The 15,025-nt window shown below is 43.9% G+C and overlaps 2 protein-coding genes across 3 annotated transcripts; both read left to right on the plus strand.

Annotated features, from left to right (window-relative positions):
• Positions 1–1,258: 1,258 nt before the first annotated feature.
• trappc6b (trafficking protein particle complex subunit 6B) lies at positions 1,259–3,694 on the plus strand. Of its 2 annotated transcripts, none has more exons than XM_084184086.1 (6): positions 1,259–1,653; positions 1,745–1,812; positions 2,549–2,666; positions 2,793–2,876; positions 2,978–3,071; positions 3,401–3,694. In XM_084184086.1, the coding sequence occupies exons 1-6, from the start codon at positions 1,573–1,575 to the stop codon at positions 3,430–3,432; spliced, it is 477 nt and encodes a 158-aa protein (XP_084040212.1). In that variant the 5' UTR covers positions 1,259–1,572; the 3' UTR covers positions 3,433–3,694. The 2 variants fall into 2 exon arrangements, with proteins under 2 accessions (XP_084040212.1, XP_084040213.1); XM_084184087.1 differs by having other exon boundaries at positions 2,811–2,876; positions 3,401–3,676.
• A 397-nt stretch (positions 3,695–4,091) lies between these two features.
• Positions 4,092–12,746, plus strand: LOC311147700 (targeting protein for Xklp2-A-like). Its single transcript, XM_084184454.1, has 16 exons — positions 4,092–4,180; positions 4,491–4,634; positions 4,917–5,057; positions 5,163–5,316; positions 5,690–5,776; positions 6,140–6,271; positions 6,588–6,697; positions 6,846–6,991; positions 7,152–7,323; positions 7,455–7,593; positions 7,919–8,138; positions 8,409–8,678; positions 8,856–9,002; positions 11,087–11,198; positions 11,649–11,836; positions 12,253–12,746. The coding sequence occupies exons 2-16, from the start codon at positions 4,520–4,522 to the stop codon at positions 12,361–12,363; spliced, it is 2,244 nt and encodes a 747-aa protein (XP_084040580.1). The 5' UTR covers positions 4,092–4,180; positions 4,491–4,519; the 3' UTR covers positions 12,364–12,746.
• Positions 12,747–15,025: the final 2,279 nt, after the last annotated feature.

Genomic DNA, 15,025 nt, shown 5'->3' on the forward strand with positions numbered 1-15,025 from the left:
TCACATTGAAGCGGCTGTAGTGGAGCGGGTTGAGAGCTTCAAGTTCCTCGGTGTCCACATCACTAAGGACCTATCATGGTCAAAACACACCAACACAGTCGTGAAGAGGGCACGACAACGCCTCTTCCCCCTCAGGAGGCTGAAAAGATTCTGCATGGGCCCTCAGATCCTCAAAAAGTTATACAGCTGCACCACTGAGTGCATCTTAACAGGCTGCATCACCGCTTGGTATGGCAACTGCTCGAACTCCCTGCCATCCAAGACCTCTATACCAGGCGGTGTCAGAGGAAGGCCCTAAAAATTGTCAAAGACTCCAGCCACCCAAGTCATAGACTGTTCTCTCTGCTACCGCACGGCAAACGGTACCGGAGTGCCAAGTATGGGACCAAAAGGCTCCTGAACAGCTTCTACCGCCAAGCCATAAGACTGCTGAACAGTTAATCAAATGGCTACCCGGACTATTTACATTGACCCTCTTTATTATTATTATTTTTATTTTTTGCACTGACTCTATGCACACTCACTAGACTCTACCCACACACTCATAAATACTACACCGACACTCCAACACACACACCACATACGCTCACACACACAAAACACATGCATATTGACTCCACACACACACACACTCACATGCGGACACACTTTCACACTCTTCACCTACGCTGCTGCTACTCTGTTTATTATCTATCCTGATTGCCTAGTCACTTTTACCCCTACCTACATGTACATACTGTAGTTCCTCAACTACCTCATACCCCTGACTCGGTACTGGTACTCCTTGTATATAGCCTCCTTATTGTTATTTTATTGTGTTACTATTTCCTTATTTTTGTATATATTTTTTGGGCAAATATTTTTTTTCTTTTTAACTCTGCATTGTTGGGAATGGGCTCGTAAGTAAGCATTTCGTGGTCAAGTCTACACATGTTGTATTCGGCACATGTGACCAATGCGATTTGATTTGACGCTGTCACAGACACTACAGTGGCACAGATACAAAGATAAGTCCTCTATCTATCTCTATGGACGTAGCCCATAACGTCTTTGCAACATTGTTGCTCACATTGCCACAATGTTTCTCATGCCTAATTGTCTAATTAACACGTACAGCCCCCTGACATTTTTCAAACGTATCAACTATTAAATAATAAGGAATGTAATAATCAGATTTTCATCATTATTTATTTGTATTTTTCGCTCCCTATTCAGGCATTCTTTTGGCCGACTGTTTGCTGGTGCGAAAGAAGGACCTCTGTCAGATGTTTATTTTAATGTCTCATCGTTAAATCTTTGGGTCGCACATCTCAATTGAGATATTTAATAATGCTAATTTAGAAATAAATATATGTTGGCTTAAATGCTCGCGGGTTCATAGACCTTGGAAATTTAGCAATTTCGATTAGGTTGTGTTCTTTGCTCTACATTATTGAGGAACAGGAGAAACACACATCCCTCAATTCAAAGACGAATATATATATATATATTTATATATGAATACTGATAGCATTTAGGGTGGCGTCATAGTTACTAGCCAGAGGTGTTTGATAGGTTTAGGAATAACCAAGGATGGCAGACGAAGCCCTTTTTCAGTTTTTACACAATGAGGTGATACAGTATATTTACAAGTCAACTGAACATGGGGAAATGGTGAGATCTGATTTATTTTTAATGGTATTGGAACATATGGAATGTGTGTGTATAATAACTAATTATGTTGTTTTATCCTCATATCCTTTAGGAAAATGGGAGATGCATTACCAAACTGGAAAATATGGGATTCAGGGTGGGTCTGGGACTAATAGAAAGGTTTGTTCAAGCGCTATGTTTGATTTGTTTATTGATTAATACTAATCAGATAATTAATGTTGTTGTTTACCACTGTGACCACCTCCAATTATTATAATAAACACTGACATCACCAAACACATTATCTCCAAGGGTGATATTTTCCAACCTGATCTGTCAATGATAATGGCACAATCAGGGCCGGCTCTACCCTTTTGGGGCCCCAAGTTAGATATGATTGTGACCCAGACCCCCCCCCCCTTTTGACAGCTGTGAATACATTTATGTTTTAAGGTGAATTTCCTGCAATTCTACATATTTTGCCATGGGGTGGAGAGAAATGTTAGCAATTTTATAACACATCTCATGCAATTCTACTCATTTTACCATGGGGCAGTGAAAAAACATTTGTAGTTTTACAGCCACCTTCCTGCAATTCTACCCATTTAGCCATGGGGTGGATATTTTTTTTTCAGTTTAAGATAATTTCCTGCAATTCTACATGTTTTGCCATGACTTATGCCATGTTAATGATATCTGAGTGAGAGTGACTAAGTGGGGCCCCCTGAAGGTCAGGGCTCCTGGGCACGTGCCCTGCATGACCGGTCGGTATTTGGTCATGATTACTACAAGTTTAGATAGCTGGCCTGGGGCCCTGGGTTGGGTGTCCCTTAGCAGCCTGGGGCCCTAAGCGACTGCTTCTGCCTGGAGCCGGCCCTGGGAACAACATCATGGTGAACATACAATTTTTCTTTAGGTTCACCAAAGACACAGCACGGTTTAAAGATGAGCTTGATGTCATGAAATTCATCTGCAAAGACTTCTGGACCAGTGTGTTCAAAAAGCAAATTGACAACCTAAGAACAAATCACCAAGTAAGGCTCAATTTTCCAATTGCCCTTCAATCACCACCTCTCATGGAAATATTATGCAGTCAAATGTTTTCACTGAATATACTGTAATTTTTCATGTAGTGTTGATTTCTGTGGATTGTTTTTCAGGGTATTTATGTTCTGCAGGATAACAAGTTCCGGTTACTCACTCAGCTCTCTGCTGGTAAACAGTATTTGGAGCATGCCCCAAAGGTGAGGAAGCGTAATGGGGGGAAAAACTCACTTGTCAAGCACTATTTATACCTTTACAAATTTCACCACATGAATGGTTCTCCCTGCCCCTGTCATTGCAGTATTTGGCGTTCACGTGTGGCCTGGTTAGAGGAGGGCTTTCCAACCTGGGAGTGAAGAGTATTGTCACTGCAGAGGTGTCCGTTATGCCTGCCTGTAAGGAATACTTTTCTCTTTGGGAGAGCTTGTGAATTGGGAAACCTATTAAACATCTAACCACACATTCTTCCATAAACACACTATCTATCCAGGGTTGTAAACAGTTTAATGAAAGTCAGACTTATTACAGGTATCCAGAGATATAATGATTCTCAAGCATAACCATGCCCCAACCATTACTCAACAGTCTAATACAACCAACCAAAAACATCAGCCAGCCCAGACCAAAACAGTACTTTGTGTGTGATGTTGGTATGTGAAGAGCAAAATGATATTGGGATAAACAGTACTTTTATCCTTCTGACATATTGTTTATTTCTACACAGGTAAATTTCAGGTCATGATCCAGAAAATGTAGCCCCTTCCGGAGGAAGGCGTATTCACTCCAACCCCACCCATCCCAGTTTTATTGCCTTTCTTTATTGAACAAAAGCTTGAAATGTCCTGCATGCAGACAACAGTGTTGTGCCTACATAACATATGTTTTTATCAAATGTATTTGTACTATTATTGCTTATTGTTGATTATGATAAATGAATGCATTATTGTAACATATTTTTCTTTACATCTGAAAAATATTATTTGCACTGAGTGTTGATTAAAGACCCAAGTCTATTTCGCCTTTGTATCCATATAATTTGTTAAAGTTAGGCCATAACATAGGCCTAAATAAGTAGGCCTAACATGCAAAAAATAGTTACTTTATTTAACAATTTATAAAGATTAGGCCTACAAGGTATGCTGTGTGTGGCGCAGTGGTCTAAGGCGGTGATTTCACTTGAGGACCAATGGAATGATTTATATGTGGGTTTCTTACCTAGCTACCTTAGTTGACTCTGGATAAGAGCGTCTGCTAAATTAGGAAAAAATTCGCTAAATGAAAACGTAGACAGGAAATATAATTTCAGTATGCCGTCATCTAGACTCGTTGAGCCAATGGAAAACCAATTGCTCTGGGAGAGGCTGTTGATTGGCTGGTTCAAATGGGGAGGAAATTTAAACGGTAACGCAAAACCTAATTTTGTGCTCTTAGCACTGCAACTAACTGACGGCTCACGGGATTTCAACTACGGATTGGTTGTGTTTATAAGATACACGTTTAAAAGGTACGTTATAATGTAGTGTATTTTTATGAACATGTTAACTCTTTTGTATCTTATCATTTACCCAGAGAACTTTGATCAACAGTACAGTATCTAGCTAGTACCTCGTTAGCTGGCCAGCTCACGACGTTAGCTACTACTGTACGCTAGTTTATTTTTTATATGGCTCTGTCTTGTGCTTGTTATGTCTTGTCGCTACGCAGTTGAATGTGTTCATGGGGGGAAAAGATTAACGGTTTGCTCGCTAATTTAGCCACTGATACGTTTTCAAACTAATTCCCATCTGAACAATTTGCATCAATCTGCTTGTTAGGAGGATACTAACTACACACAGCTGCTGAAATGGACGGTGAGATGGCGCAGAGTGACTCGGCTAGTCACTACGAATTCGATGCACCGTCACATGTAATTGATTTCAAAACATTGGATACGGAGGACAACGCAGACATTTGGTTTGGTAAGAAATGTTCGCAAGCTTATGCACGATATTATACAATATTTCGGAGGAAATCAGATCTTAAGGGGATGTTTGTAAGGCAACGACTTTACTATTGTCCAACGCACTCAATACAGTTCCCATTGGCTATGTAAGAAGGGATCTTCCCAATATTAATGTATGCATTTCGAAATATTTGTTAGCGTGCTCCAATAGGTGTCTGGCTAAATGCTTTAGCACCTACTGTAACTTGTAAAGTTGTTGAATTTACACTTTATTCTTGAATCATGTGACTTTCTGCAGACCAATGTGCTGGCCAGGATGAGGGAATGTTTGGCCACCTTGCCACCCCAAACAGAAACAATATATCATTTGGAATGACCCCTAAAACACACTTGCCCAGGGTGATTGTATCTCCCAGGGTGAAAGACAATTCTAACTCAGGTTGGTACTTTGGACAGTTTTATGATTATCCAGGGTGATTTCACACTTACATTCAAAAGTTGGACTGACCTGTGTGTAATATGATATCTATTCATGTTTCCACAGTAGAGGCCCCAAGCACTTCCTCAGGACCCACCACAGCAGATGCCCTGAGCATGTCCTCAGCTGCCCTCCCCAACATTGTCACCTCCTGGGGAAATAAGCCAGCTCCGGTAGTTGCCCTGCCAAAAAAGAAGGGACCCCCTGCCCAACCACGCAGGTATGTTGCTTCTAGAACACTCAGCTCGGCTGACATCTTGAGAGTTCTAAGGCTCTACATTGGGTGTCTAAGGAATGTGGAGAATGTGCCTTGTCGTCTTTTTGATGAACCCAGTTGCAGCCATCCTGCTGCATTCATGGGTGTTTGGAATATTTATTTTATTAGTCTAGTTCAATGGGAAAGGAAAGATACAACGACAGAAGGTTATAATGCTAAAGTAATGTTTGTTTCTTCCATAAAAGCATCGACCTGTTTAGCTGCAGACCAGTCCAGGAGTAAATTAAGTTCCTGTTGTATTTGACCTAACTGGTCAGCATTAGACCAAGCAACTATGCTTTTAAGTGTTAATATAACACTTGTTTCTCCACTGAAGGGTGTCAAAGCGCAAAGAGGCAGCCAGCAATGAGGAAGGACGGCACACCGCCCCTCAAGCCGCACCAACTGTCAAGAAGCAGAGAAGGTCAGTAAACTTATATATTTGCACAATCCTTCCCTCTGCCACCTGTGTTCCATGGTTATGATGAGCAACTGTGTGCCTGGGATTATTAAATCTAGCCAGCTCAAACCCAACTGCTGGAAAAACCTTTTGTCCACTTCGAAGTTAAACAACTGGAGTGTCTTGTCTTCCCCCTTTCACCACGGTGGAAATGTATTTTGAGGGGGCTTGTTTAGCATGGTCCAAACTGTTCACTATTGGGTTTGAAATATGACATTGGGTGTTGGTCACTGGTGAATGTGCCACTGTATTACTATTTCACATGCTACGCTCTCCACCTCTTGTGGACAAAAGTAACCAGACTGTCTCGGTTTGTCTGTTTTCCAGGAGCTCCTCATCTCTAACCCCAAGACGCAGTGTTAGAGCCCGCACTAGCGGCACTGTCTGCACCACCGTGCGACTCAATCCCAGAGCAGCCACGCAGGCCCGGCCCGTTGCACCAGCCCCCAGCACCAAACAGTAAGTCATACTGCTATCACTCATGGGTTTTAATTAGTCAAGTAGGCATGAGTGACCTGATATTGGTGCCGACAAGACGGTCAGTCTTTTAATCCATGGATACGTTAAGGAATTTGACTGGTAACGTTTCCCAGCCCCATCCCTCAGCGTTAATACCCTAGCAGTAACTCGCCTTATTCAACTAATCAAGTGTTTACACTGGGCTAGGACAAAAGCTTGCAAACCACAGTGGTTCTCAAGGACCAGGATTGTAGAACACTGCATTTGAAGGTTAATATCCCTAGATTGTGTTATGAAGTGTGTATGTCAACCCCAGGCATAAGAGCTCTGAGCAGCAGGAGATGGAGCGCATCAAGACTCTTCAGAAGGAAGTGGCTGACCAGCGGAAGAGGAACGAGGCCAGTTACAGGGCTGCCATGGCAGGCAGTGAGTACTCCTTCCTACAAGTGAAGCTTTGCAAATCTGTCTGCATTAAGCAGGATTTTATCTTACATTTTCGTCATTTAGCAGACTCTCTTATCCAGAGCGACTTACAGTTAGTGAGTGCATACATTTTCATCATGTCGTCACTCAGGTCATCCCCCTAAGAAGCTGGCTCTGGCCACCACCGTACCCAAAGAGTTCAACTTCAGCACAGATGGGCGTGTGAAGGTGGGCACTTCGCCACCGCACAGGGAGATGGACTTCACCGCTCAGCTCCGCAAGCACCCGTCCTCCCCTGTAAGTAGTAGCTTTATGTTTGGCCACATCAGCTGCTATAGCAGTTTCAGGGATAGTTCACAGAACCCAAATATATGATTTTCCACTTCCCTAAGTTGTCGATTCACCCAGACATATTTGTTTCCCCTTGAATTCATCTCCTGAATTATTTCTTTGTCAGGCCAAGGCGCCAAATGGAACTACTGTGCCCAAGCCCTTTAACCTGTCTACTGGCAGCAAGAGGAAGATGGAGGACACTGCCCCCTACGTGCCCATGGCCCAGCAGATTGAGCAGTTCCACAGACAGACTCCGACCCGCTACCACCTTCGCAGTCGACAGAGCCAGGAAAGGGGTGTGTGTATTAGCTCTAATCCATCCAGTCTTTGGCATTGTTATACAGTCCCACGCTCTGGGGTGTGCTTACTGTATGCATGTGGGGGAAGTAAAAATGACAGCAAATTACAATGATATTCTCTCCTTCAGGCCCGTCGCCTGTGAAGAGTGAGCAGCTGAAGATCACCCACCCTCACACCCCTCAGCTGATGACCCGGCAGAGGAGCCGTCCCACAGCGGTCAAGAGCTGCGCTGAGCTGGAGGCCGAGGAGCTCCAGAAACTCCAACAGTGAGTCCACACACAGGGCTTTTTCACTCACACCCTCTGTCCTTTTGCAGTCATGCGGTGTAGCCTATAAATAGTAGTTATTAGACTTGGTGGGTTACGTCTACTAGCGTGTATTCTACGAATCTAGAATGAAGCCGACACGTTTACTGGTACTCCAGTCCATTCATGGTCCAACGACTCTGAGCCCTCTTAAGGAGGACAGAACGTTCAGATAGAAATACGTTGTCGAACATGTATGATTTTGTTTAAATTTGAATAGGGAATTGTCTTCACTTATTCTATTTGCTACCTTCATTATCCACCCCTGTCCTGTGGTATCTTCCAGGTTTAAGTTCAAGGCCCTGGAGCTGAACCGGAAGATCCTAGAGGGTGCGCTGAACCCCAAGAAGCCCACTGTGAAGGAGCCCACGCGGCCTGAGGGCTTCAATTTGCACATGGACAAGAGGCTGGCGGATCGAAATGCCAGCAAGAAGCCGGAGGAGCCCGAGGAGCAGCACATCTTCCACTCCCGCCCGCTGCCGGTCAGGATCCTGGAGGAGGTGGTGGTGAGTGCTACACGGCCAACTCTAGTTTTTACTAGATTGTCATGGATTTTTGCGCTGGATTGGTAGTACCGGTACATGTAGCCTAGGTGACAGTCTGTTAGCAGTCTGCTCCTAATGGAATTGTCATGCCAAATACTACTCTTTCTGTTCTCCTTTGTTTGGCATGCTCAGTTTTAACTTCAAAAACATTCTAGCGCTGGTATAATACCATGATGGTATATATGTGATGGTGCGCTTGTTAATTGTCTACCCACACCTGTTGGTTCACAGGGTGTTCCGGAGAAGAAGGTGCTGTGTCCCACTGTTCCAGAGTCCCCTGCGTGGGCCTTGAAGAAGAGGGTGCGCATAGACAGAAAGGTGGAGGAGGTGAAACCCCCGGCCCCGCTCAAGGCCCACGCTGCACCCCACTTTGGCCTGCCCTTCCAGCCTAAGCTCCAGGACAAGACCCACATGGAGGTGTGCCCCTTCTCCTTTGAAGAGAGGGAGTGTGAGAGGAGGGTGCTGAAAGAGAAGAGGCTGGAGGAGCTGAGACATGAAGAGGTACTGCCTTAAAACGTTCAGTTTTTCTCCTCTGGTAGCGTTTGCCTCAAATTCTATTGATAGGGTTAACCTGATGAATAGTGCCACTTTTTGGGATAATGAATTAATGCCTTTGGCTGCAAGTTGTTTAGCTAGAAAATGTTATCGTAACCAGATGTCAAATTCTGAACCTCTCAGGTGCCAAAGTTCAAGGCCCAGCCACTGCCGGACTTCCATGAGGTGGTCCTGCCAGAGAAGAAGGTGGCTGAGCCCACCAAGCCTGAGCCCTTCAAGCTGCTCATCGACAAGCGGGGAGCTGTCAAGAACGACCGCTGGGAGCAAATGGTAAGGCCAAGGCGGGGTCCCTTGACAACTCCAGAGTGGTACTGACTGGCTTTATTGAATTCCTGCTCTGCTGTCAAACTGAAGATGTGGCAAAGCTCATGCAGTTGCTTTCATACTCTGACCGTATCAATAGAATAACTAGTTCTTATTTCTGACTGGCACCATAGTACTGTATGTCAGGCACAATCAGTTTTTTGTGTACGTGCATAAACTATTTGCAAAATCCTATTTCCTGCCTAGGGCTGTTGCAATGATGATATTACTGCCACACCAGCAATCATGAGTCATGACCGCAGTAAAATTCGAATCATCTCTTATGCGCTCTGTGCATGCATTAGTAGTACCCAACTGGCTAACGATCATCAGGTCGCTAATGGCCTGGTACTCTGGGCTCTATTGTCCCTCTAACCACTAACGTCAATGCAATTTAAAATGACATCAAACACTTATCAAAACGGTGTGCTTTTAAAACTCGCCTCACTGTGATTGATCAATTTCAAGAAAAGTTCAACAGGTTGAAACTGAGTGGAAAACAATAAACAATAAAACTCACAATAACCTGGTTGCATAAGTGTGCACACCCTTAAACTAATACTTTGTTGAAGCACCTTTTGATTTTATTACAGCACTCAGTCTTTTTGGGTAGGAGTCAAGATGTGCCATGCTAATAGACGTGGCAATATTTGGCCACTCTTCTTTGCAAAAGCACTCAAAATCTGTCAGATTGCGAGGACATCTCCTGTGCACAGCCCTCTTCAGATCACCCCAGAGATGTTCAATTGGATTCAGGTCTGGGCTCTGGCTGGGCCATTCCAAAACATTAATCTTCTTCTGGTGAAGCCATGCTTTTGTGGATTTGGATGTGTGCTTTGGGTCGTTGTCGCGCTGAAAGGTGAACTTCAGCTTTCTAACAGATGCCTGACGGTTTTTTGCCCAAATTGCCTGGTATTTGGAACTGTTCATAATTCCCTCCACCCTGACTAAGGCCCTGGTTCCAGCTGAAGGAAAAACGGCCCCAAAGCATGATGCTGCCACCACCATGCTTCACTGTGGGTATGGTGTTCTTTGGGTGATGTGCAGTGCCAAACATACCTTTTGGAATTATGGCCAAAAAGTTCAACCTTGTTTTCATCAGACCATAACACATTTTCCCATGTTTTTTTTTTTTTGTTTTTTTTTTGGCGAACTTCAGCTGGGTTTGGATGTTTTTCTTTGTAAGAAAAGGCTTCCGTCTTGCCACCCTATCCCATAGCCCATTCATATGAAGAATACGGGAGATTGTCACATGTAGCACACAGCCAGTACTTGCCAGAAATTCCTGCAGTTCCTTTTAATGTTGTTGTAGGCCTCTTGGAAGCCTCCCTGACCAGTTCTCGTCTTTTCATACATTTTGGAGGGACGTCCAGTTCTTGGTAATGTCTCTGTTGTGCCATATTTTCTCCACTTGATGATGACTGTCTTCACTGTGTTCTATGGTATATGTAATGCTTTGGAAATTATTTTGTACCCTTCTCCTGACTATCTTTCAACAATGATCGCTCTGATACTTTGGAAGCTCTCTGCGGACCATGGCTTTTGCTCTGAGATGCAACTAAGAAAAAGTCAGGAATCCTACTAGAACAGCTGAACTTAATTTGTGATTAATCAGTGTCACTTTAAATGATGGCAGGTGTCTAATGACTTCTATTTAACATGAGTTTGAATGTGATTGGTTAATTCTGAACACAGTTATAAGCGGGTGTGCACACTTATGCAACCAGGTTAAGGTTTTTATTTTTCATTTTCCCCCCTCAGATTTCAGTTTTTTTTTTTTTAATTTAATTGTTCACATTAGGTCACATTAACAGTGGAAAAAGTTCTAACATTATTTATCTTTGTCTTATACTTTTACAACACAAAAACCTGGCATTTTAACAGGGGTGTGTAGACTTCTTATATCCACTACATATATTTGTTTACCTTATTTTTCTCCCCAATTTCGTGATATCCAATTACGATCTTGTCTCATTGCTGCAATTTGACAGGAATTTCATGACCGCCACAGCACTATTCCTGCCCAAGCCCCTCTGTTTTGTTCTCTCCAGGTGAAGGAGGAACAGAAGCACCAGGCGGAGGCAGCCACCTTCAAAGCTCGACCAAACACGGTCATTCACAAAGAGCCGTTCATCCCCAAGAAAGCGAACCGCTCTGTCCTGGGTAAGTATGACCACACCAGCCTCACTCACCTCTTTCTGCACTGTGGTGGCCATAGACAACCCTGGTCCTGGAAACCTGTTGGATCTCTTTATTTAACTCACAAAACTTCTCCTCCCACCCTTTATCTAAGGGGTTCCCCCAATTTTGTCACCCTGAGCAGTCCTCTTGGATCATTACCTATCTCGAAGGGAAAGATGTAGTGCGACTCATCTCTAACCTATTTATTTCCCTCAACTTCAAATGCCAGTCTGGTTTTTCTTAGAAAAGTCTCTAAATGCTGGATCAAAGTTGCCTACTCCTTTACATGGGCTTTGTTTGGGTAACGCTGAGCTTGACTTCTGCGCTCCTAACCTTTTTCTGCCTTTCCTTTACCACCCCCCACCTTTTTTTTTAAACACCACCACCCAAACCCTTTATCACCTCCCTCTTTTTTTACTTGCCTCTCTTTAGAAGACATAAATAATTCCGTAGTTCCAGAGGGCTTCCAGCTGTCCACAGAGCGCCGCGCCAAGGAGCGGCTGGAGTTTGACCGGGCGGTGAGTGAGAAGGAGGCACTGAGGGCTCGCTTGGAGGAGGAACAGCGCCGGGAGCAGGAGGAACGTGAGGAGGAGGACATGGCCAGGCTACGCCAAGAGCAGGTAACTACACTAACCTTAGACCAGCCCCCCAGAAATTGGTCATGTGCTTAAAATACTGTAGAGCTAAGTTGTAGCCTGGTAAGGGCTTGTTGTCCATATACCGTTTTTAAACCAGCTCTATTGAATAAACCATTCTCCCTCTACATGTGGAGGCATTTGTTCCAGCACAAACACACCTGGGTAGGGTAGCCTACCTGAACTAGTCTAAAATGTTCCTTTTTTAAAAACGTTGTGTACCCTAATCTGTTTGCTCCAGCCCTGCACCAACACACCTGATACAACTAAGGAATTGCTCATTTGGGCCTTTGGTATAGTTTAATCGGGTGTGGTGGTTTGTTGGAACAGAAGCCCTGGTTGTACCTTAGTGTAACGTGAGTGTTTGACCAGCGTCTTTATGTCCTCTCTCCGTCCCTTAGGTCCACAAAGCCCAGCCCATCAGACGTTACAAACAGCTGGAGCTGAAGAAGAGCAACGTCACACTCACTGTGCCCCAGTCTCCCAACTTTTCTGATCGCTTCCGCATATGATGGATGAGGGAAGGGCTTTAATTATATGTATATTATATAACCACTTCATTTAGTTATTCTATACAGCTTCTGTGGTCTGCCTTTAAATGGTTTGAACCTTTCTTCAGATTTAAATTTCTCTGGATAAACCTGACCTCTCATTCCCACTATGGCTTGTATATTTTTTGCTTGTTCTGACTTGCTGTCTCTTTTGATTATGTATAATAGTCATGTTTTTACTTTTAATGTCTTAACCTTTTAATACACCAGGCTTTACATCCATACTCTGGCTTTGAAGTCTTGTGACGTGTATTTTAATGTGCGGAAATGAATGTAGTCTATTGACTGTCTCTGCAACATGTCGCAGCAGCCTTCTGCCAATAAATGGACTACAACTCTCTCTGATATACTTTTTGGCCTTTTTTATGTACCAGGGACCGGTAAGCTATGGTTTTCCCTCTGGGGAAAGCTTACCAGTGCTAGAACTGTGTATAAGTGTTCACTAACTATCTCCAGGACCGGAGGTTGACAAACTCTGAGCTAGTGGGTAAGGTTGGATGGAAGCCCATCTGTCATTTCAGTAGAGCTCATTTGGAAGTCTTTATTTTATTTGTATATATATATATATATATATATTACACACAGTGGGGAGAACAAGTATTTGATACACTGCCGATTTTGCAGGTTTTCCTACTTACAAAGCATGTAGAGGTCTGTCATTTTTATCATAGGTACACTTGAACTGTGAGATATGGAATCTAAAACAAAAATCCAGAAAATCACATTGTATGATTTTTAAGTAATTAATTTGCATTTTATTGCATGACATGTATTTGATCACCTACCAACCAGTAAGAATTACGGCTCTCACAGACCTGTTAGTTTTTCTTTAAGAAGCCCTCCTGTTCTCCACTCATTACCTGTATTAACTGCACCTGTTTGAACTTGTTACCTGTATAAAAGACACCTGTCCACACACTCAATCAAACAGACTCCAACCTCTCCTCAATGGCCAAGACCAGAGAGCTGTGTAAGGACATCAGGGATAAAATTGTAGACCTGCACAAGGCTGGGATGGGCTACAGGACAATAGGTAAGCAGCTTGGTGAGAAGGCAACAACTGTTGGGCAATTATTAGAAAATTGAAGAAGTTCAAGATGACGGTCAATCACCCTCGGTCTGGGGCTCCATGCAAGATCTCACCTCGTGGGGCATCAATGATCGTGAGGGATCAGCCCAGAACAACACAGCAGGACCTGGTCAATGACCTGAAGAGAGCTGGGACCACAGTCTCAAAGAGAACCATTAGTAACACATTACGCCGTCATAGATTAAAATCCTGCAGCGCACGCAAGGTCCCCCTGCTCAAGCCAGCGCATGTCCAGGCCCGTCTGAAGTTTGCCAATGACCATCTGGATGATCCAGAGGAGGAATGGGACAAGGTCATGTGGTCTGATGAGACAAAAATAGAGCTATTTGGTCTAAACTCCACTCGCCGTGTTTGGAGGAAGAAGAAGGATGAGTACAACCCAAGAACACCATCCCAACCGTGAAGCATGGAGGTGGAAACATCATTCTTTGGGGATGCTTTTCTGCAAAGGGGACAGGACGACTGCACCGTATTGAGGGGAGGATGGATGGGGCCATGTATCGCGAGATCTTGGCCAACAACCTCCTTCCCTCAGTAAGAGTATTGAAGATGGGTCGTGGCTGGGTCTTCCAGCATGACAACGACCTGAAACACACAGCCAGGGCAACTAAGGAGTGGCTCCGTAAGAAGCATCTCAAGGTCCTGGAGTGGCCTAGCCAGTCTCCATACCTGAACCCAATAGAAAATCTTTGGAGAGAGGTGAAAGTCCGTATTGCCCAGCGACAGCCCCGAAACCTGAAGGATCTGGAGAAGTTCTGTATGGAGGAGTGGGCCAAAATCCCTGCTGCAGTGTGTGCAAACCTGGTCAAGACCTACAGGAAACGTATGATCTCTGTAATTGCAAACACAGGTTTCTGTACCAAATATTAAGTTCTGCTTTTCTAATGTATCAAATACTTATGTCATGCAATAAAATGCTAATACATTTTTTCTCTCCCTTGTTTCAGCTCATAAAACAATTTTGTGCGTACAGGTAACTGCCAAAATAAAGGAAACCCCAACAAGGTGTCTTAAAAGGGTGTTGGGCCAGAACAGCGTCAATGCACCTTGGCATAGATTCTGCAAGTGTCTGGAACTCTTGGCGGGATGTGGTGCCATTCTTCAGTGAGAAATTCCGTGATTTGGTATTCTGTTGTGGAAAACGCTGTCTCAGTCGCTGCTCCAGAATCTCCCGTAAGTGTTCATTTGGGTAGAGCTCTGGTGACAGACGAATATGGTAGGGGTAGGCAACTAGATTCAGCTGTGGGCTGATTTATATACATTTTTTTGGGGGGGGTTGGAGCGGATGTCCGGAACACAATTATTTGTACACTGCAAATTGACCACAACTAAGGGCAAAAAGATTGCATTTGAAAATAACACTTTCATAACGATCACGTCTCTTATATTTGTGGGAATACTTGAACAGATTTCCTAAAAAAAAATTTTTGGGGGGGGAACACCTGTTGCTGACCACTGGCATATGGTTTTCATGCTCATCAAACCAATCTGTGACCTCATGCCATGTGGATGAGGGCGTTGTAGTCCTATGGG

The sequence above is a fragment of the Coregonus lavaretus genome (assembly GCF_964263955.1).
Source record: "Coregonus lavaretus genome assembly, chromosome: 20".
Taxonomy (NCBI): domain Eukaryota; kingdom Metazoa; phylum Chordata; class Actinopteri; order Salmoniformes; family Salmonidae; genus Coregonus; species Coregonus lavaretus.